At 46.9% G+C, this 21,134-nt stretch overlaps 1 protein-coding gene across 3 annotated transcripts; it reads left to right on the plus strand.

Annotated features, from left to right (window-relative positions):
* The first annotated feature begins 14,546 nt into the window (after positions 1-14,546).
* On the plus strand, positions 14,547-20,099 carry FITM2 (fat storage inducing transmembrane protein 2). Of its 3 annotated transcripts, none has more exons than XR_003427057.1 (3): positions 14,564-14,790; positions 16,804-18,054; positions 18,198-20,099. XR_003427057.1 is itself a non-coding variant. In XM_027078261.1 (2 exons), the coding sequence occupies exons 1-2, from the start codon at positions 14,618-14,620 to the stop codon at positions 17,417-17,419; spliced, it is 789 nt and encodes a 262-aa protein (XP_026934062.1). In that variant the 5' UTR covers positions 14,547-14,617; the 3' UTR covers positions 17,420-20,099. The 3 variants fall into 3 exon arrangements, 1 of the variants encoding a protein (XP_026934062.1); XR_003427058.1 differs by having other exon boundaries at positions 19,875-20,099; XM_027078261.1 differs by having other exon boundaries at positions 14,547-14,790; positions 16,804-20,099.
* The last annotated feature ends 1,035 nt before the right edge of the window (positions 20,100-21,134 follow it).

The raw sequence follows: 21,134 nt of genomic DNA on the forward strand, positions 1-21,134 counted from the left end.
GGTGTCCTGGGGCAAGTTCCTATCCTTCTCTGGGCCATTGAAGCAACTGGACTGAGGGCTTTTCTGCCTGTGGTGGGCTGGGATCCACGACCTACCAGAGGGAGCTCTGCAGCCCAGAGGAGGCAGAAACAAACGGCTTTGGCACTAACGACCCAGGAGCGTCCCGATGATGCCCCGCTTTCTCAGAGCACTTCGTACGGACCTCTCCCATGTCGCCGGCACTTGCAATGGTCCAGAGCGTTACATCCATGACTCACTTGGTCCTCACAGCTGCCTGTGAGGCCGCAACCCCGCCCGTGGACAGGTGGGGACACAGAGCCTCAGTGATTTGTCCTAGGGCCTGGAGTTTGTCTGGTAAATAGGGTTCTGGCAGTGAACATTCTCGCCCACTTACAGCATGCACACGCATCCACCGTGCACACACCACACACACATGCACACACTCGCACACGCATACCCTCCTCCCACAAATCACAGAGACAGCTGGCTCCCCTAGCCCCTCAGATCCTTTCTGATAGATGCCCTCAGGTGCACTTGCATAAATATACAGAAACCCACCCTTTACACATTTAATCATATTAACATATATAAGCTGTATTTGTTCTTATCTCGGTGCTCTGAACCGTTTCAGGCACTTTACCTGGAATGAGGCCATTCAGTCTTCAGAACAACACTATCAGGTCGGTACTATCATTGTCATCATAACCATTTTTCTATACGTGAGGAAACAGGCACACAGAGGTGAGCTGCTGGCCACAGTGGGTGGCAGAAGTGGGGTGGGCCAAGCTGGTCCCATTGCCTCTCCACAGAGACAGACAGACAGACAGACATCTGAGGAAGGCACAGCCTCACAGTCCAACCACATATACAAAATCACCATCTCCTACCCCATGTATTCACACATCCAGGGAAACCCAGAAAATCGCACTGGTGGCAAACACACAGCGACATCCCTGGCCGCTCCACCAGGTAGGACCTTCCCTGCTGTCCTCGTTGACTAAGCCTGTTCCCAGGTTCGCTTCGGCAGGCTGCCTGTGGATAAAAATGTTAGGGGTGGAGGCGGGAAATAATCTGGGATGACCCAGATTAATGCCCTGGGCTGGGATCTCATTTCGGGGTAAGAACTTTTCTCACCCCTGGAGAATCTCACACTGGATTCAGCTATTGCTTCATCCTTACCTCTACTGGAATTCTCTCTGGTCTTGGGCAAGCGAAGGGGAAATTCTTCTAGATAGCAGTAGTATTTGAGGCAGTATATCTCAGTGACTAACACTGCTGGCTTTGGATCCAGACAGCCTAGGTTCATGGCTCACTAGCTGTGTGACCGTGAGCAAGTTACTTAACCTTTCTGTGCCTTGGTTTCTCATCTATAAAATAGGGCTGCCTCGTGGCATTGTTTTGAGGATTCAGTGAATTAATACACTTAACACAAAGTCTGAGTAAGCAGTCAATAAATGTTAGTTATAATAATAGCTAAAAATAATGACAACAACAATAGCAGTTAACATTTATTTAGCACATACTAGGTGCCAGGCACTAAATTTTGTAAGGGTATGATCTCATATAAGTTTTGCTCCAGTTTTATGGATTAGGTATCAGGATCTCCATTCAACAGACGAGGAAGTGGAAACTCAGAGAGGTTAAGTACCTCACCCAAGTTCCCACAGCTAGTTCCAGTGGAAACTGGATTCTAATGCCAGGTCTCTGATTCTTATCCCAGTATTCTTTTCACCCAGTAAAGTTGCTTTTAAGAACAACCTGTGCTGTTCTTATCAGAACAGCACAGGGAATATAGCCAATATTTTATAATAACTATAAATGGAGTATAACCTTTATAAATTGTGAATCACTTTATTGTACACCTGTAACTTATATAATATTGTACATCAGATATAATTTAAAAAGAGAGAGATAAAAAAAAGAAGAAACTGTGGGGCAGGAGCCTGCTGCTTGAGCAAGGAGGCTGAGAAAGTTGGAAGGCCCTTAGAGATCTTCAGGGTCACCCCTTCATTTGCCAGTTGAGAAAGAGGTTCAGAGTGGGTGAGTGACTTGTCCAAGGTCACACAGCAACTGGCAGACTCAGAACTGCAACCCAGGTCTATGTCACTCCAAATACAAACAAGGGAGTGAAGGAGCTGGAGGGAGGGGTACACATGTGAAAAATAATAGTGGTGATCCAGACTCTTCAAAGCTCTTCAGGACTTCTCTGGTGGGGCAGTGGTTAAGAATTCGCCTGCCAATGCAGGGGACACGGGTTCGAACCCTGGTCCAGGAAGACCCCACATGCCGCGGTGCAACTAAGCCCGTGCTCCACAACTACTGAGCCTGTGCTCTAGAGCCCGCGAGCCACAACTACTGAGCCCGCGTGCCACAACTACTGAAGTCTGCGTGCCTAGAGCCCGTGCTCCGCAACAAGAGAAGCCACCGCAATGAGAAGCCCGCACACCGCAACAAAGAGTAGCCCCCACTCGCCGCAACTAGAGAAAGTCCGCGAGCAGCAACGAAGACCCAATGCAGCCCAAAATAAATAAACGTATTAAAAAAAACCCAAAAAACAAAAAAAAACTCTTCAGTCAAATGCTCCAGACCCTTCCAAAACATAATGGAGGAGGAAATCAGTAGAGACTCAAAAGATAATACATTTTTTATATATGGGCAAATTTTTTTATGGACTTGACTGTTTAGAGATGCACACTTGGGTGATAAAACTAAAAAGAGACACAGAAATACTATAAAAGTCAAGCTGTGATTGGGGTGGAATATTTAAGGGGCTTCTATTTCTTGATCTAACTGGTGGTTACAAGTGGTTTGCCTTATTGGGTCCCATGTTTGTTTTATGTGACTTTCTGTATTTATGTTTTATTTTGCAATAAGAAGGCTTTTAAAAAAATAACAGCTGTGGTAATTTATACCATCGTACCTTCCATCTGTTACCACCATAACCCTGCATGAGGATTTTAACCTTCTTTCGACAGTTAAGGATGTGAGGTTCAAAAAAGGAGGCAACTTCCTCACAGTCACCCAGCAAATAACTCTCGGAGCCAGCCCTGTGGTTGGTGTGTCTCTGCAGCACTACAGTGGCTGGGCTGCGGGTGGTGAGTGGTTCCTGATCCAGCAATGGGGAGTTGGAGAGATCTCACAACAGATTCAGAGACACCGACTCCTCGGAAAATAAATAAAGCACACCCAGAAGCACTTTTGAGCTCCCAGGTCTGACTCCTGCTCTCTCTGCATCCAATAAGTCATGTCACCTCTTTGGCAGGTTACCCAGAGGGAGGCAGGATGGTCTAGTAGTGGGCAAGGACCAGAGCTGTGTCATTGGACTGGTGACCCTGCTCTGGGTGACCCAAGGCAAGTCGTGAGCTCTCCCTGAGCCTCAGTTTCCTCATCTGTATAGTGGGAACAATAAACAGGCACTACATTATGTGGCTATTATGATAAATTCAGTGAGATACGGGAAGTGTTAGCACAGAAAGCAAGTTTGTTTAGTGTTAGCTACTAACCTCCCCAAGCAAACACTGTGTGACTCTATTGACAAGATACTCAGGAACAGGCAAAACTAATTTACATGGTGAAAGTCAGAGCAGTGGCTACTTTGAGGGGTGCTGACTGAGGGAGGGGCATGAGGAAGTTCTAACTGAGGGTGCTCTATCTTTTACATTTTGATCCAAGTGGTGATTACATGGGTGCATGTGTATAAAAATTCATCTAGCTGTACACTTAAGATTTGGGCACTTTAAGTTATACCTTAATAAAAATTTAGAGGTATAGATGGTTTTAAAAGTCTTAGTTTAATTTAAAGGAGTTCTTTCAACAAGTATCAAATTAAAGTCTTACATAAGAAAAAACACACACACCAACAGAAATATCCCATTTTTTGTCTCCCTGACACACACTTTCTACCCAATACACATAAATATTATACCCAATACACCCACTAAAACCCCCAACACTGTACACACATTGCCAAAGACCCCAACGTCAACACAAACAGAAGTCACAGCCCAATAGAGCAGACATGCCTGCACTCCCACTCAACCCACAGCACCGCCATCTGTAAATATAGATGCTCTTCCACTCTGGGTGCGTGGAAACACACCTTACATGCAAACACACAGAGGCACACACAAACCAAACCCATAAACCGAATTGACTTGGGCAGATTCGTGAGTCTTGGCCCACCACTTCCTCACCATAGGACCTAGGGCACGTCATGTACTTTCTCTGAGCCTCAGTTTCCTGATCTGTGAAATGAGGCTAATAAGATCTTCTCACACGAAATGAAATAAAGTAAAAAAGAAGACCATGAGCAGACAAGCTTATTGAGGGAAGAAGCTGTGTGACTGGTCTCTGTATCCTCGATGACTCACATCATGTCATTATTAGTAAACTTGCATGTGTTGTCAATTCTCACCAGATTAATCTTAGATTTGATACAATCCCAATGAAAATTCCAGCCAAGTTTTTGGAGGAAATTGGCAAGCTGATTCTAACCTTCATGTGGGAGAGCCATGGCCCAAGAATTTTCAAGATACTCCGTTAGTCATAGTATTAGTAATATGTGATGATTAAGCAGAAAACAGAACAATGGGGGGAGGGTGAAGCTGGGACATAGGGGAGAGCCAAGAGGGACGGCAGTACACGGAGAGGGGACAGCATGGGCAAAGGCTCTGAGGCTGGAGGGCATTTGGTTCATTTGCAGAACTGAGAAAAGACAGGTTAGGGAAGACTAGAAGGGACAGAAGTGTAAGAGGTGGTCCAGAGATGGGAGCAGAGGTGAGCAGAGACCGTTTTTGCAGCCTGGAGGCCTTGAACGCCACACCAGCTGCAGAGCTGGTGAGGACCTCAGATTCTCCTTTGCTTTGCCCTGTGCCCAGTCCTGTTGCCCTACTGGGGGTAGGGGATGGCAGATGGGAGGGAGCAGGGAAAGTAGACCATGGCTTAGCCCTTCAGGGAGATGAAAGCGCCTCACCCCAGGGTGACCTCCTAGGAGCTGATTTCCCATGGACCCCCCAGAACCCCAAAACCAGAGGGATGTTCCTGAGGGGTCCCTCTCTGTCCTCTGCCCCCCAGTAAGCATTCTGACCCAGGGAGCCCCTCATCCTCCTGGGTGTCAGAGAGGACTAGCCCCCTTCCAAAAAGGCCAGGTGAAGGGGAGTACCTGGAGGGTGGGGCTGATCCGGTGCGCTCAACCCCGAGGGGGCGCCCGGTGCTCCTGTGCCCTGGCCCAGCCATCCCGGCCCAAGGCCGCCAGGGGTCAAGGCCGTACCTTCCGGGCCCGGCGGCCGGAGCAGTGGGAAATCCACCTCTCCGTCTAGCCCGGACAGCTGCAAGGCCAGGTGTGGCCACGGAATTTGCTGTGTCGCCGGTCTGCGCAGCTGGAGGGGAAAAGCCTCAGCGTCAGCGCCCCATCTTCGCCACCATTCAGGCCCCGCATTCCTGCGCCGGGCGCCAAGTGGGGGCCGGCGGCCACATCCAGAAGCCCGACCCGAAGAATTCGACAGGGCGGGGGCGGCTAGGGACCCGTGGACCCTCTGGGACTCCTCACTGCTCGGAGGCATGAGAACTGAGCCAGACGTCCCATCTGTTCAGTGGGGATGGTGACACTATAGGCCTTGTCTATTTCATAAGCTATGAGCCGCCAAAGATTAGCATCTTTATTCTAGAGGTGATCATCTATTGTGTGCCTACTGTGTGCCTGATACCCGGCAAATAATGTCTCCCTTACTTGTCTGGGCAACAAAGCTGGCCGGGTACCATTCTCGTTTTTCAGGGGAGAGAGAAATGACTAGTTATACAGGTAATAAACTCTGGGTTTAGATTTGAACCCATATCTGTCTGACCGTATGCTTCCCCAACATACTACGTGGCCTCTACACCCTGTCAACCGTAAACTTTGCAGAGCGTTGTGACTAGGTGGCCGTTATTTCAGCAGGCAGGTGAGGTTGGACCTGGGAGGCAGTGTGGGCCAGTGGTTAAGGTTTTTGCCCCTGGGGTACACTGACCCTAGTCTGAATCCCAGCTCTGCTGGATTGCTAGCTGTGTGACCTTGGTGAAGTTTCTTAGCCTCTCTGTGCCTCAGCGTTTCCATCTGTAGACTGGAGTTGATCACAGTACCTACCTGTGTGGTTGTTGTGAGAAGCAAGAGAGTCAAGTACAGTAAAGCACTTAGCACAGTGCCTGGTACCTGGTGAAGGCTCAGTATGTTATAAATCAATGTTACTTCCATAAAAAAACAAAAACAAACAAAACAACTAGCTAAATGTTTAAACTAGAAAAATAGAAAATTCATGTTTAACTCTGGTTTAAGAATAGGGGCATTAAATTACTACGTAGGTGCATCTGGATTCTGTGCTATGCTTTGGTGAGAAAGACTGCAAAAACAAAAACAACTTGTTCTTCCCAGAACCTAGGCATTTTATTCACAGTTTGGTGTTCCTTTTTTTAAAAAAAATACCATTTCTTAAATTGTGAAATATAACAAATGTACAAGATTTATAAAATACAAATTATAGTTTAATGAATTTTTTTTTTTTTTTTTTTTTGCGGTACGCGGGCCTCTCACCGCTGTGGCCTCTCCCGTTGCGGAGCACAGGCTCCGGACGCGCAGGCTCAGCGGCCATGGCTCACGGGCCCAGCCGCTCCGCGGCATGTGGGATCCTCCCGGACCGGGGCACGAACCCGTGTCCCCTGCATCGGCAGGCGGACTCTCAACCGCTGCGCCACCAGGGAAGCCCCTAATGAATATTTTTAAAGCAAACATCTCTGTGACTATCCGCAGGTAAAGAACACTGCCTACACCTGCAAAACCCTCTGATCCCATGCCCTCTAAACCCTATCAACTGTTAGGGTTAGAGTTACCCTCTGTCCTACAGGTAACTGCTGTACTGACACTGGGGTATTCATTTCCTTGCTTTTTTCTTCTAACTTTACCAATGCTCGTTCGGGAAAAAAAAAAAAAAAAAAAAAGCCAGCCCCCTCCTTCCAAGCCTCAGCCCTGTGACTGCTTCAGAGAGGAGGGTCTGGGGTTTGTAGCACTCAGCGGCCAGAGGAGAAAGCAGGAAGGTACTCAGGGTCCCTGGCCCCTCCTGCCACTCACCCTGGGGCCTGAAGATGAGCAAAGCCAAATCCCTGCCCTGCTGCACCAGCCCTTCTGACCCTGTACCCAAATGGGCCCAGAGGATGCGCAGCCTGGGCTTGTGTGTGTTGGGGGCACAGCCAGTGGATATAACCCCCTCCCAGTTTGGCAGTCAGGCAGCCTGGCCTCTGGCAGCTGCTGGCTTTGCTCAGCTGCCTCACCCTAGGGAGTGGCTAGCCATCCCCTCCGGCCGGCAAGAGAGGTGGCCAGAGGTTCAGAATGGGGGAGGCATTGCAGAGGGGAGCTCAGAGAGAAGGAATTTGTGCTGGGAATGAATACTTCTGCTCTCTGGCTAGGAAATATGGCCAAAGAGGGCTGCCTGCTGGGAGGATTATTGGGCTGCGATGGCCCTTCCCGCCAAAGCGGGAATGAATTATTTCATGCACACCAGCCAACAAAAAAGCACCTGCTGGTTGCCTTTCCTGGAATGACTGCTTCCCACAGTTCCTCTGGCCACCCTCTAGCCAGTCCTTCCAATCTCAGCTTAGACAGAAATCATCTCTTCCTCGAACTCTTCTCTGACCCTTCCCTGATCCTACGGGGTCCTCTTCTTATGGCCCCATACATCCTCTCCTTAACCCGTTATCATTCTACCGCGGCATCTTGCAAGGCCTTATGGAACAGAAACCCCTTTCACAGCGATTTAAAATCTTGGGAACCCCTTACTAGTAAAAAAAATTTTTTTTAATTCCATAATTATTATTTTCTGCTGTTTCTCTTCTGTTTATAAGGAAGCAATTTAAAATCATTTTCTTTCATCAGCATATTAATAATTATTCTTTTTTTTTTTTTTTTTTGCAGTATGCGGGGCCTCTCACTGCTGTGGCCTCTCCCGTTGTGGAGCACAGGCTCCGGACGCGCAGGCTCAGCGGCCATGGCTCATGGGCCCAGCCACTCTGCGGCATGTAGGATCTTCCCGGACTGGGGCACGAACCCGTGTCCCCTGCATCAGCAGGGGGACTCTCAACCACTGCGCCACCAGGGAAGCCCTATTCTTTAATTTATTTAACAAAATAAATATTTTTTGAGTGCCTAGTAGGCACCAGATATGGTTCTAACGCTTGGGATGCCGTAGCGAACAAAACAGGCAATGTTCCCTACCCTCTAGAGCTGATATTCAAGTAAGGGAGACAGAAAATAAACAAATAAGTACATTATGTTTTTTTTTTTTTAGTACATTATGTTTTTAAAAGAATCTTTGATGATACTCCTAATCCATAAAGACCTTCTGCTTTTTGCATTTAATCAAGTGATACAGGCCAATTGACCCTTAAAACAGACCAAGATCACTGTCAAAATAAAGATCTCTTTTCCAGTGGAAACACTCACATTTTTTTTGGTATTCTACCCTAGCAGAATTTTTTTTTTTTTAAACATCTTTATTGGAGTATAATTGCTTTACAATGGTGTGTTAAGTTCTGCTGTATAACAAAATGAATCAGCTATACATATACAAACATCCCCATATCTCCTCCCTCTTGTGTCTCCCTCTCACCCTCCCTATCCCACCCCTCTAGGTGGACACAAAGCACTGAGCTGATCGCCCTATGCCATGCGGCTGCTTCCCACTAGCTATCTATTTACATTTGGTAGTGTATATATGTCCATGCCACTCTCTCACTTTGTCCCAGCTTACCCTTCCCCCTCCCTGTGTTCTCCAGTCTATTCTCTATATCTGCGTCTTTATTCGTGTCCTGCCCCTAGGTTCTTCAGAACCATTGTTTTTCTTTTTTTTTTTTTTTAGATTCTATGTGTTAACATACAGTATTTGTTTTTCTCTTTCTGACTTACTTCACTCTGTATGACAGTCTCTAGGTCCATCCACCTCACTACAAATAATTCAATTTCGTTTCTTTTATGGGTGAGTAATATTCCATTGTATATATGTGCCACATCTTCTTCATCCATTCGTCTGTCGATGGACACTTAGGTTGCTTCCATGTCCTGGCTATTGTAAATAGAGCTGCAATGAACATTGTGGTACATGACTCTTTTTGAATTATGGTTTTCTCAGGGTATATGGCCAGTAGTGGGATTGTACCCCAGCAGAATTTAATCTTATGGATCAGTGGTATTATAATGTAATATGGTTATAAAGAAGAAAAATTCTTTACAAGAAGGCAGTCAAAGCTTACATTTCCTTTTATTTAATCTTTAGTTTACATATATTCATATATTCATGTTCAACCTGGCCAAAGCCCAACTGTAGCCTCAGATGATTTCCAGGCAACCATTCACAAATTTAGTGAGTTTACATTTTTCAAAGAACTAAAACCACTATCAAAATAAAAGACAAGTGATTTTCAAAAAATTCAAAAAGCAGAGTGTTTATTTGTCCAAGAGAGACTCAGACTTCAAGATAAATTCTATAATCTCCAAACTGTTGCAACAAAAGTAACATACATGTGGAATTTGCTTATGGAATTACACTTAGCATTCAACAAGAAAATGCTACTTTTTTGTAGCAGACATATTTTTGCTTCTAGTTCTCCATTTCTGTAATAAACATGAAGCCATGTGCTTATAAAACCTGACCCTAAGAAACCTAAAATATAAAATTCTGAGCAAAGGTCACAATTATGATAATCTGATTTAAAATTTTTAAACCTTATGAGATGGATCTGTAGAGATTTAGTTGACAGTGCTTCACAGTATCAAACTTTTCTTTTTATGAATAGCTGCAAACTCATTTCTTTTGGATGAATCTGACTCACCCATATTTCAAACTAACATTTTAAACTTCCATGTCTAATTCTGTTGCTCCCTCTTCATTTACTCCTGGAGATATTTTCTTTAACAAGAAATTCATCTGCTCCTTGGTTATTCAGTGGTTCAGTTCCCATAGGAGTGGCAGGAAAAATGCTTGATTCTTTCCCTTTATTTACTAGTTGTCAAAATGATGAGTTGATTTCTCCAAAGGTAGCCATTAGTTTAAGTACAGTATGAACGTCTGGATTTAAACATATGTGTGTATTTCCATCCATTGCAGTTAATACTCTTATTGAGGCTCAAACTGTCCCACCTTTGGCCTGTGAGCCTTTCTGATTGGCTTCTGTGTCCTCCTGAAATGACCTTAGCAGTGTTTGATAGCTTATGGTTTCCTTGCTTTCCGGTTTGACAAGATGGCCCGGCCTCATCTTGCCTCAAGCCTGAAAAATGGTGTGTGTGTGTGTGTGTGTGTGTGTGTGTGTGTGTGTGTGTGTGTGTGTGTTTTCTTTTCTTTTTGGCCGCACGGCTTGTGGGATGTCAGTTCCCCAACCAGGGGTTGAAGCCAGGCCATGGGAATTAAAGCCCGGAATCCTAACCACTAGGCCACCAGGGAAATCCCCAAAATGGTGTTTATAAACAGCAATAAATCTATGGGTATTAAGGGAACTCATCTATCCAAAACACTGGAGGTCTTAACATCTAGCCCAATGCTTGGTGCATAGCAAATTGTTAATAAGTGTTGGTTGGCTAAATAAATTAATGATGCTCACGTTCACTAGATTTTAAGTTGCTGGAAGTGAGAGGCCATATAATTCGAACAAGTATTTGTTGAATAAATAAATGAAGGAATGAAACCCAACAAATTAGGCGATACCACTGAAGTCTCAGGCAGGGCAGAGCCCTGATATTCGTAGTCTTCTATCACCCCCTGGTGGGGAAGGGCAGGTCATGGTTCTCCAATGCCTTCAAATCTAGTGAAGTGTTTTTCAAACTACAGATCCCCACCCATTAGTGAGTTGTAAAATCAATTTAATGGGTCATGACCAGCATGTTTAAAAAATTGAATTTATAATTGAATAGAAAATATTAGAGTGCCTCACACATAGTAGAGGCAAACTCTGTCATGAACTGTCATAAAGCTATATTTATAGCTATACCTATATATTTATTAGCATATATATTCACTTATGAATGAATATATATATTTTTATATATATACAATATATATATTTATATACATATATATATTTATATGTGTACTGGATCACAACCAGTGATTTGTTGATAAATGTTTAACAACTATCTCTCTAGGGGAAAATGTATAAGTATGTATGTACATAAGTGTATTATAAATTTCTCTTTTTTTTTCTTTTCTTTCTTTTTTTTTTGGCTGCATCGTGCGGCATGCAGGATCCTAGTTCCCCCACCAGGGATCGAACCCATGCCCCCTGCATTGGGAGAGCAGAGTCTTAATCACTGGATTGCCAGAGACATCCCCAAATTTTATTTATTTACTATTTATTTGACCACACCGCAGATCTTATTTCCCCGAGCAGGGATCGAACCTGTGCCCCCTGCAGTGGAAGCGTGGAGTCCTAACCACAGGACCATCAGGGATTCCCCAACTTTCTCTTAATATAAAGAATGTGTAGCCATAATTTTAAAATAATAAAATATACAAATTCTCTTTACTGTAAATTCCATATAGCGAACTGATTCTCCCAGAACGCTTTCATTGATGTTTGCTGGACTCTTGTATCCATCGCCAACCTATAGTTTCAGTTCAACCATGTTTGACAAATGGAGCTGCATACCAGTCTAGACAGTTGACAAACCAAATAAAGCCCTGATTTATAGCACCTGCCATTTCCCTTAGTGTAAATACTCCTACCAGGGCTGGTTTCAAGCTACAAATGTGACACCAATGAACACACAGTTGGGAAAAGTTGCACGGTAACATACTATACAATAGATGTAAGCAACCTCAGGGGCATAGGTAATAGTGAAACAGAGTAAAATAATTTGCAAATGATGGGTTTTGAATATTAATTGTGCATTTAATTGTTCATTTATATAATGTGATTTTTAATACTGGCTTTAACGATCAGCTGGCAGAAGTCCAGAAAATTTAACAATCTGTTCTCGCCATCCATATGAGTTCGCTCCAGCACACAGCTGGACCCACAACATGAATATGTATTTCTTCACATGGGTTGAAGTTTTTAAAAAAGAAAAGAAAACTTCAGAGACCTACAAAATTTCAGGTCTGGGTGTAGCTCAGTCTTCAAAAATCTCCAGGGATTAAGCTGTAGAGTTTCAAATAGAACAAACCCGTTTCCTTTCTAGAGAAATACAAATCCTGAAACATACAGGAGGTATGTTTTAGCTGGTTCCTCTGGGTGATGTCTAGAGTTTCTGTCACCTAGCGCCCTTTCCCCTTTTCTTGGGGGTGGGGGATTAGCATCTAGCATTTCGTCAAGGGGGACCACTTAGCTAATAATGTCCAGTGTATCTCCCTGTTCTTTATTTTATTTATTTATAAATTTATAAATTTATTTATTTAGGCTGCATTGTGTCTTTGTTGCTGTGTGCAGGCTTTCTCCAGTTGCGGCGAGCGGGGGCTACTTTTCATTGAGGTGTGCAGTCTTCTCATTGTGGTGGCTTCTCTTGTTGTGGAGCACGGGCTCTAGGCGCGTGGGCTTCAGTAGTTGTGGCATGCGGGCTTAGTAGTTGTGGCTCGCGGGCTCTAGAGCGCAGGCTCAGTAGTTGTGGTGCATGGACTTAGTTGCTCCGCAGCATGTGGCATCTTCCCGGACCAGGGATCGAACCCGTGTCCCCTGCATTGGCAGGCGGATTCTTAACCACTGCACAACCTGGGAAGTCCTACCTCCCTGTTCTTAACCATTATGCAGCTTGCTATGGAAAGTAACAATAATTCAGCACCTGACAATCTTCAGGAGATACAGACGGTTTCAGATACTATTTATAAGCTGCCTTCACAATTAACATCTTGCCAGCTGTGTGGTTTTTATCTCCAATCATGAAAAGGCAAATTAGTATAATCACCAGTACCTTTGCTTTTTTCAACCTAGCTTTTTGAAGACCCAGAGACGTCTTGCTACATAAAAACTATGGTCAGAGAAATGCAATTTACCGATCACCTTGAGACAGTTTTAAGGCATTAATACTTTTACTCCTATTAGTTTATTGATTCCCTGCATGAGAGATTTTAAACATCATTGTATTATACGTGTAAATCAGGCCAGTGTTTCCCAAAGTGCAGTAGCTATCCTTGGTTTAGGGACATGAGATTATTTTAGGCAGTTAGAGATGATGCATATTTCAATAGAAATTTTTTTTTGTAATAGAAAAAACATAACTGGCACACAGAATCTATTATTCCATGGATATTTCTGCTTGGGAGGCTATTGAATAAGTATCTCAGTTTTAAATGTGTGTTGTTTAAAGAAAAATGTTAAGGAATAATAGTATTGGTGGTATACGGACATAGCAAAAACAGTTAAGGTGGACATAATGTGTTGAATGGTGACACCCCCCCCCCAAAAAAAGATATGTCAAAGTCTTGATCCCTGGTACTTAGGAATGTGACCTTATTTGGAAATAGGGTCGTTGCACATATAATTAAGGATCTCAAGATGAGATTATCCTGATTTAGAGTGGACCCTAATCCAATAACTAGTGTCCTTATAAGGGACAGAAGGAGAGAGGACACACAGAGACACAGAAGGGAGAAGCCCACATGAAGACGGAGGCAAAGATTGCAGTGATGCAGCCACGAGCCAAGGAATGCCAAGACTGCCAGCAGTCACAGAAGCTAGGAGAGAGCTACGGAAAGGGTCCTCCCTCAGAGCCTCCAGAAGGAACCAATCCTGTCAGCAGCTTCATTTCAGACTCTGGTCTCCAGAACTGTCAGAGAATAAATTTCTGTTCGTTTAAGCCAACATAGTTGTGGTAATTTGTTATGGCAGCACTAGGAAACTAATACAGTGGCAAAGAAATGCCGCAAGGTTGGGAAACAATTAGACACCCAGCCATGACAGGGGATGAGTGGGTTTAACTCTGTGATAAACGAGTGACTGAGTCATCAACGCCCTCATCTGATGGCCGTTAACCCCCAGCGTCCAGCATTTTCTCTCAATACCAATCACAGTAGTTTTAAAAGTGAAAATAAAGCTAATAATTTAAAATGCAAATCTAATGGTTATTTTATGCATTTATTTTCTCATGTCCGTATGTCTGGACCACCATAATGAACCTCGAGTTCATAAACTAACTCGGGAAAGGTTGATCTCCTCTTGGCTCCCCATGTTACAGATGAGAAAACTAAGGCTCAGATGGAGGAAGCATCTCCAAGAGAGACTAAATGATGCTGGGACCACTGCTCCAATTCCTACAACTCTACGTTTATTCTTCCCCACCTCCAGCAAATATTTCCACAAGCGCTTTTTCCTCCGATCAGAGCAAGGCACAGAGGATGTGTGCCTTTCCTTACCGGGAGCATGTTACCCTGGCGGCGGGATTTCGAGAAGGCAAGGAGGCAAGCGAGGATTTTGGAAACAGGAGCGCTGCAGGGGCCGCCGGTGGCCAGGAGGGGGAGCGCGCGGGCTCCGGAGCGCTCACGCTCCTCGGGGGCGGGGCCTGCGAGCGGCGCGCGTGCGCTCAAAGGGAGGCGGTGGCGCTGGCCAAGACGAAGGGCCAGACGGTGGCCGAGAGGGCACGGGGAGGCTGACGGAGGCCGACAGGTCGGGCATGGAGCACCTGGAGCGCTGCGCGTGGGCCCTCAGGGGGACGCTGGTGCGGGCGGCCGTACGGCGCTACCTGCCCGGGGCCCTGGTGGCCTCCATGCTGGCGGGCTCCCTCCTCAAGGAGCTTTCCCCTCTGCCCGAGAGCTATCTCAGCAACAAGCGCAACGTCTTCAACGTGTGAGTGCGCCCCGGGTCCTCTCCTGTCCCTGCCGTAGCTGTCGCCTTGCCCAGAGAGCCGGGGGTTAGCTGCCCTGATGGACGAGTCATTGGAAGGGGAGATCCTTCTCCCCTTCGTGATAGCAGCGTCTGCACGCGTGTCGCGATGGAGGGACCCCGGAATAGCTAGTGTCACTAGCAAGTCGCGTTTGCACACCCAAACCAGACAGTCTGAGCTTGACTGGGCAGGGTGGTGTGTGTGTCTGTGTGTGTGTAGGGGTGGGGGGTGGGAAGGGGGGTGAACCGGCCTGTGTCGCTGCTCCCCCTGCCTCCCTTTGTGGGGTTAGGAGTTGGCCCCTGCCCTGGGGGAGATGCCACCTCCCTCCTGCCTGCCAATGTCAGACCCTGCGCCTCCGCCCTAAATCTGATACCCCCCAGCTGCTGACAGAATCCCATCACACCTGGGTGGGGCAAGCAGACCTGCCTTCTTTCGCCAGCACCCCCCGCCCCCCACCTTTGAGAGCCTGTCCTAGCCCATGCCAACCCCCGTTCCAAGACAGTCGCCCCGGAGTGGAACCCTCCAGTCCGTGACCTTACCCCTGGATCTGCTTGGATTTTCTCAGTAACTCAAAGTTCATGGCAGTGGCCTAGGAACACCATCCCAGCCGGGCCCTTTGAGACTTCTCCTTAAGTCCACCCACCCCCTCCTTTTTTTTTTTTTTATTTTTAAATCTCTTGGATTTTAAGTTTATCGACGCAAACACCGTTGCAATAGTAAAGGGAAACTCTGAAAGATAAAACTCCTCCCCTGACGTGAGCTTCGACTCTCCTTGGGAGGTGCAGTGTCCGCAGCATCTCCCAAAAGTCAGTCCAACTTTGGTTATCTACTTAAAACCCTGGTTTCTCTCTCCAGCAGTTTCATCAAATACCTGACAGGTCTTGGCTGTGGCCAGATCCTTGCATATCAGCCCCAGGGAAGATTTTAGCGACAGGCCCTTGGGTAGTGTCTGAAGAACCTTTGGAACCCAGGAAGAGTCCTTCTGTCCTTTGTGCACCTTCCTTCCTCACCCACCCGTGGAGGCTGGGCTGAGAATAGGTTATGAGAGTGGCCATGGCCCCAAGCCTCTTGCATATGTGTTTACCGCACCTGGTCCCCAGCTCAGCCACCTTTGATGAGGGCAGGGGAGGCAGACAAGACAGCTGCTGCTTGATCTGGCCTGGGTGAGCTGGGAGCCGAAGAGCCTGGCAGACAAGTCCCTGTCTTTTGCGAGTTGCCGTGGATTCTGGTGTTTTGCTCCACACCTCTATGCTAGTTAATTATTGAAAGGGAACTAGTGAATCATTGGCTCTGGATTTAAAAGTCGTTGGGTCCCCTCAGTTCTATCTAACAGTTGAGGAAACGGAGGCCTGGAGGTGTGGTAATACGTCGGAGTCAGGATTTGAACCTGGGTCTTCTGGCGTGAAGTCATGCTCTGTCTGATCATTTCTACCACGTAGGAAAAAGCCTTGGTGTAGAAAAAGCATGGGCTTTGGGGCTGGCCAAACCTTGGTTTAACCTGGGCTTGCTGGTCATGTAAGTGTGATCCTGGCAAATTACTGAACTATTCTTTACCTATAATATGGGGCTAGTGACTCCTTCCCCCCGAGGTAACTGTGAGTATTCTATGGGAAAGTGGATGTATGTGAAAGCTCTGTAATTACTTGCTTCAGCAAATAGCGTAGTGCTTAAGATCACAGAACCTGGGTTTAAATCCCGGCTCCACCACTGATGACCTCTGCTTTGGGCACGATGCTTCTCTGTGCCTCTGTTTTCTTCTCTGTAAAATAGGGATGATAGCAGTACCTACCTCCTAGAGTTGTGTAAGGATTCAATAGTTAATACACTTAAAGTACTTAGTGAGTGAAGTTGTGGTCTATAGCTTTTATCACCTATTTCTCCTTTTTCCCTCCCTCGAGAGTCCAGAGTCCTGAGTGGTGACATTGTTCCCTCTCTGCCATGTCCCCGTCTTCACTTCCACTTTCTTCCTCTGCCAGGTATTTTGTCAAAATGGCCTGGGCCTGGACCTTCTGTCTCCTCCTGCCTTTCATCACCCTCACCAACTACCACCTGATGGGCAAGGCCGGCCTGGTCCTGCGGCGGCTGAGCACACTGCTTGTGGGCACGGCCATCTGGTACGTGGGCACAGCCGTCTTCGCCAACATTGAGCACTACACAGGCAGCTGCTACCAGTCGCCAGCCCTGGAGGGGGTGAGAAAGGAGCACCAGAGTAAGCAGCAGTGCCACGGGGAAGGAGGCTTTTGGCATGGCTTTGACATCTCAGGCCACTCCTTCCTGCTCACCTTCTGTGTCCTTATGATTGTGGAGGAGATGGCTGTGCTGCACGAGCTGAGGACGGACCGAAGCCACTGGCTTCACGCAGCCATCACCACCCTGGGGGTCGCCCTGGGCCTCCTGACCTTCATCTGGGTGTGGATGTTTCTGTGCACGGCCGTTTACTTTCACAACTTGTCCCAGAAAGTGTTTGGCACCCTGTTCGGTCTGCTGGGCTGGTACGGGACGTACGGGTGTTGGTATCTGAAATCCTTCTCTCCAGGACTTCCTCCCCAGAGCTCTAGTTTGAATCTGAAGCAAGACGGTTACAAGAAATAAAAGAGAAGCAAAAGGGCTGACAGCAGGACAGTGGCTAATAGATTTTCCACTTATCTTTCTTAGTTATCGACTAAATTGTTGATCCCGCTTCCTGGAGGAAGCTTACCAGGCAGTGTGTGGGGTGGGGGTGGGGTGGAGTCTGGGGGGCGAGCAAGGTCAGGCCCCAGACTGTCCCTGGTGGCATCGCCCTGTGTCACAAGCACCGCCACTCCCAGTCAGGCACTTTGCGTTCCTGGCAAGACTTGACCTTAATCTGGAACATCCTTTTTGGCCGAAGAGGGCCAAGCTCTGGCTCAGCGAGAGGGCGGGATCGGGAAAGCCTCTGTTGTGTGGCTGAAGTGGGGCCGGGGCCTCAGGACTCTCTTCTGCTGCCATCAGATGCTCCCTGATTCTTCCTTGTCTTCTGTGTCAATAGCTATTGCTGTTATTTAACAGTAGCTCCCTCTGGTCAGTTTTACAGAAGCATTTATTTCCAGCAGGATTCTTTATGAAACAACCAACTGCCTGAAAGACGCATTCTGGTTGTAGTATTTATTTCGTCCGCGGAACGTTAAATATTGCCAAGTGGCTTCTGATTAGCTACCAAAACAGTTAACCTGGAGTGCCTCTGCGACGGAGTACTGGATGATTTTTAGGTAATGAACATTGATACTTTTCTGTCCATGTTGTCTATTATATATTGGTTTTCGGAGCAGTAAGGTTACTCCCCCCCCCCCCATTGTGAGTGAATGCTTTATAGTTTTTGATAACAATCATGGCGTTTGTTCTTTGTTGACAGAACTCCAGAAAATGACTCACGACTCTGCACTTTGGCACATGTGTAGATTGCTTTGAGGGTTTTTTAGAACACTCTTGGCCTACGGTATTGAATTCAAGCACACGGGACTCTTCTCTGTTAAGAATAAAACCGGAGAGCAGACGTTTTCATAACCTGTTGAATTTTAAGCTGAGTCAGGGTAATTTTGCAAAATGCCTATTGGCACTGAACCTCCCCTGACCACCCGTCAGTGGTGTAGACTGAGTGGTGCTTCAGAGTTGTGTGGTAATAAGCCTTGTGTTCATCGCTGTGGCCCAAGGCACTTTTACCCTTTTGGACAAGGTTATGCTAAGTCAGAAGTGGACGAAAATATCTTCCCTTGCTTCTGATGGCAAGAAGCCAACCTGTCTGCAAAAATGTCCCTGATAAATGGCGGCTTGACTTTGGCCCACCCTCCTCTTACTTGGACCACTACCCAAACCAGACCAAACGGGCCTGTCCATCTGCCCTTGAACTCAACCTTTTATTTCCCCTCTGCAGCCCTTCTCAATTTCCAGCCTTGTCCTTGTGTGGCCCTCACCTTGGGAGTGCTGGGAGTGGTGAGATGCCCTGTCCCCTCTGCCCCACCAAGGCACAGTTACCGCTCTGTGATGAGATACCCCTTCCCTCTCTCAGGGTGTCTCTTAAGCCTTTCGAACCAAGCCCCGTGCGTTTTGGATAATCATCCTGGAAGCTTCTTTGACGCCCCTCCCGCCCCAGTCAAGCCTAGTAATAGCATTAACCGATAAGCACTGCACTCGCCTGGCTTAACTCAAGCTTAGGTTGGTAGAAGTTTGAGGTCTGGAAAATCTTCAGTGTAAAATGTATTGCGTATAAATGTGTACTTAAAATATGTAGTTCGTATCTCATCTGGCCACAGGTTAACCTATATCGATCAAAATGTGGGCTGTGATACATTGTACCCAAAGGTGGCAGAAACACCTGACAGTGAGATTTCGAAGGTGTCACCGTGGTGCTTTGGGAGCGTTGGCAAGCTATGATGGGCCCCGGGAGAATTGTTTTGCCCCCTGGAGCTTACATCTGAAAACGGGGGTGGTGGAAGTGGGGCTGGGGTAGGTGGCAGGGGCTTGCTGAAGGGATTGACATCTCTCCTACGTTTCACGTTCAGCACCAAAAGGCAGCAGGCACAAGGTGACGCCAGAAGTTCACTTGTCTCACTTAAATGTCCAGACGTTTCTCTCCTGCAGGTCTGACTCTGACTCTGCGGAAAGCGTCCATTACCGAATCTTGTATATGGAGGAGTCTTCTGCCACTTCCTGTTCAGTCTTAGCGCCTTTGCCTGTCTCTAGGGAACATGCTCTCAATCCCTGTGTGACACAGCGTGGCAAGGCTGAAAGTTTAGGCAAATGTGAGATGTGGGTCCAAATCGTGTCTGACCCTGGTCAAGCCTCAATTTCCCCATCTGTAAAATGGAGGTGGTACTGTCAGGATGAAGGGAATATGTATGTGAAATGCCCAGCACATGGGCATAGCAGGTGATAACCCCCCTGCCTCCTCTTTCTTGATTAAGCCTTTAGAACTTTATGGCTCCTCTGGAGAAGGCAGGGAAACTAATATGTTCTTTGGAGTGCCCTTTGGGGTCTGGGTGTCCTGCTGAAGTAGCCTTGTATTGTCTTTTGAAAAGTGTCTGTTCCCCAGGTGCTGAACAAGAGGGTTTTGAGGGCCTCTGTGATCACAGAATACCACCGTGCTTGGTTGTCTCTCCGTGTTGAGGTTCGTTCACCGGCGCCTCATTTTTCACATGCATCTGTCGTCGTCTGAGTACCAGATTGTATTTAGAGAATGGCTCTCACCACTGTTATGTACACATACAGATCGTGTGTGTAAACAGGCAAATTAAACTAGAGATAATGAAATCCCACATTCCTGCATTTCGTGTGTTCTTTTCCAAAACCCTCAATTCCAGAACCAGGACAGCTCAGCCCATTTTATGAAAGGAGAGTAATTCTTACTGGAGCTACTCGCTGTGTATAGGGGAATTTCAAGGCTGTAGTCACTCTTATTTTTTTTCTCCTCAATCCTGTGACCTAAGGATATGTTGTCATGTATTTCTCAGCCTGATTTACTCCTTCCCTTTGTGCCACATCTGTGTCTCAGAGTCCTGAGGCCTGGATCAGCCGGATTTGGGAGCAGTTTTCTTGGCAGTAAGAGGAAGGTTACACAAGAGCAGTTACAAAGTTCACTCAAATGAGGTCATCTGTGAAAAAGCCCTGGAGGCCTATACGCGTGTGAGGACTTTTCGTACCTTTTAGCGCCCTCTCCCGTCAGGTCAGCCTGACCTGCTTGGCCCCTCCACGTAGTATCTGTCAAAAGCCCAATGGCTCCAGGATTTGAAGCTCCTCCTTTGGCAGAACTTCCCTGTTCAGATTCCGTTGGCAGCACCAAACCCTTCTTGAGTTTATCCTGTGAGCCAGGAGCTAGGACAGGATAATGAACTCCCTCCCTCCTGGAGCTTGTGGTCCAAAATCTATCCCTTCAGAGCTTAAGGTGTGAGTGGGGTTGCAAAGTTTGATTTTGCTACCTCTGTGCGTTTTTTTTTTTTTTTTTTTTTTTGGCGGTACGTGGGCCTCTCACTGTTGTGGCCTCTCCCGTTGCGGAGCACAGGCTCCGGACACGCAGGCCCAGTGGCCATGGCTCACGGGCCCAGCCGCTCCGCGGCATGTGGAATCTTCCCGGACCAGGGCACGAACCCATGTACCCTGCATTGGCAGGCGGACTCTCAACCACTGCGCCACCAGGGAAGCCCACCTCTGTGTGTTTGAGGAATTTTCACTCCTGGAGAAGATGCATAAGGAGTCAACAACCACCATAGAGCGTTCCGAGTGCTGGCCAAGGTCAGGGCCTGGGAACACAGAGCAGGGGACAACCAGGTGCCCTGGGGAATCACGGGATATTTTC

This window comes from Aethalodelphis obliquidens, unplaced genomic scaffold (genome assembly GCF_003676395.1).
Source record: "Aethalodelphis obliquidens isolate GAN/ISIS:26980383/991018 unplaced genomic scaffold, ASM367639v1 scaffold42, whole genome shotgun sequence".
Lineage (NCBI taxonomy): Eukaryota > Metazoa > Chordata > Mammalia > Artiodactyla > Delphinidae > Aethalodelphis > Aethalodelphis obliquidens.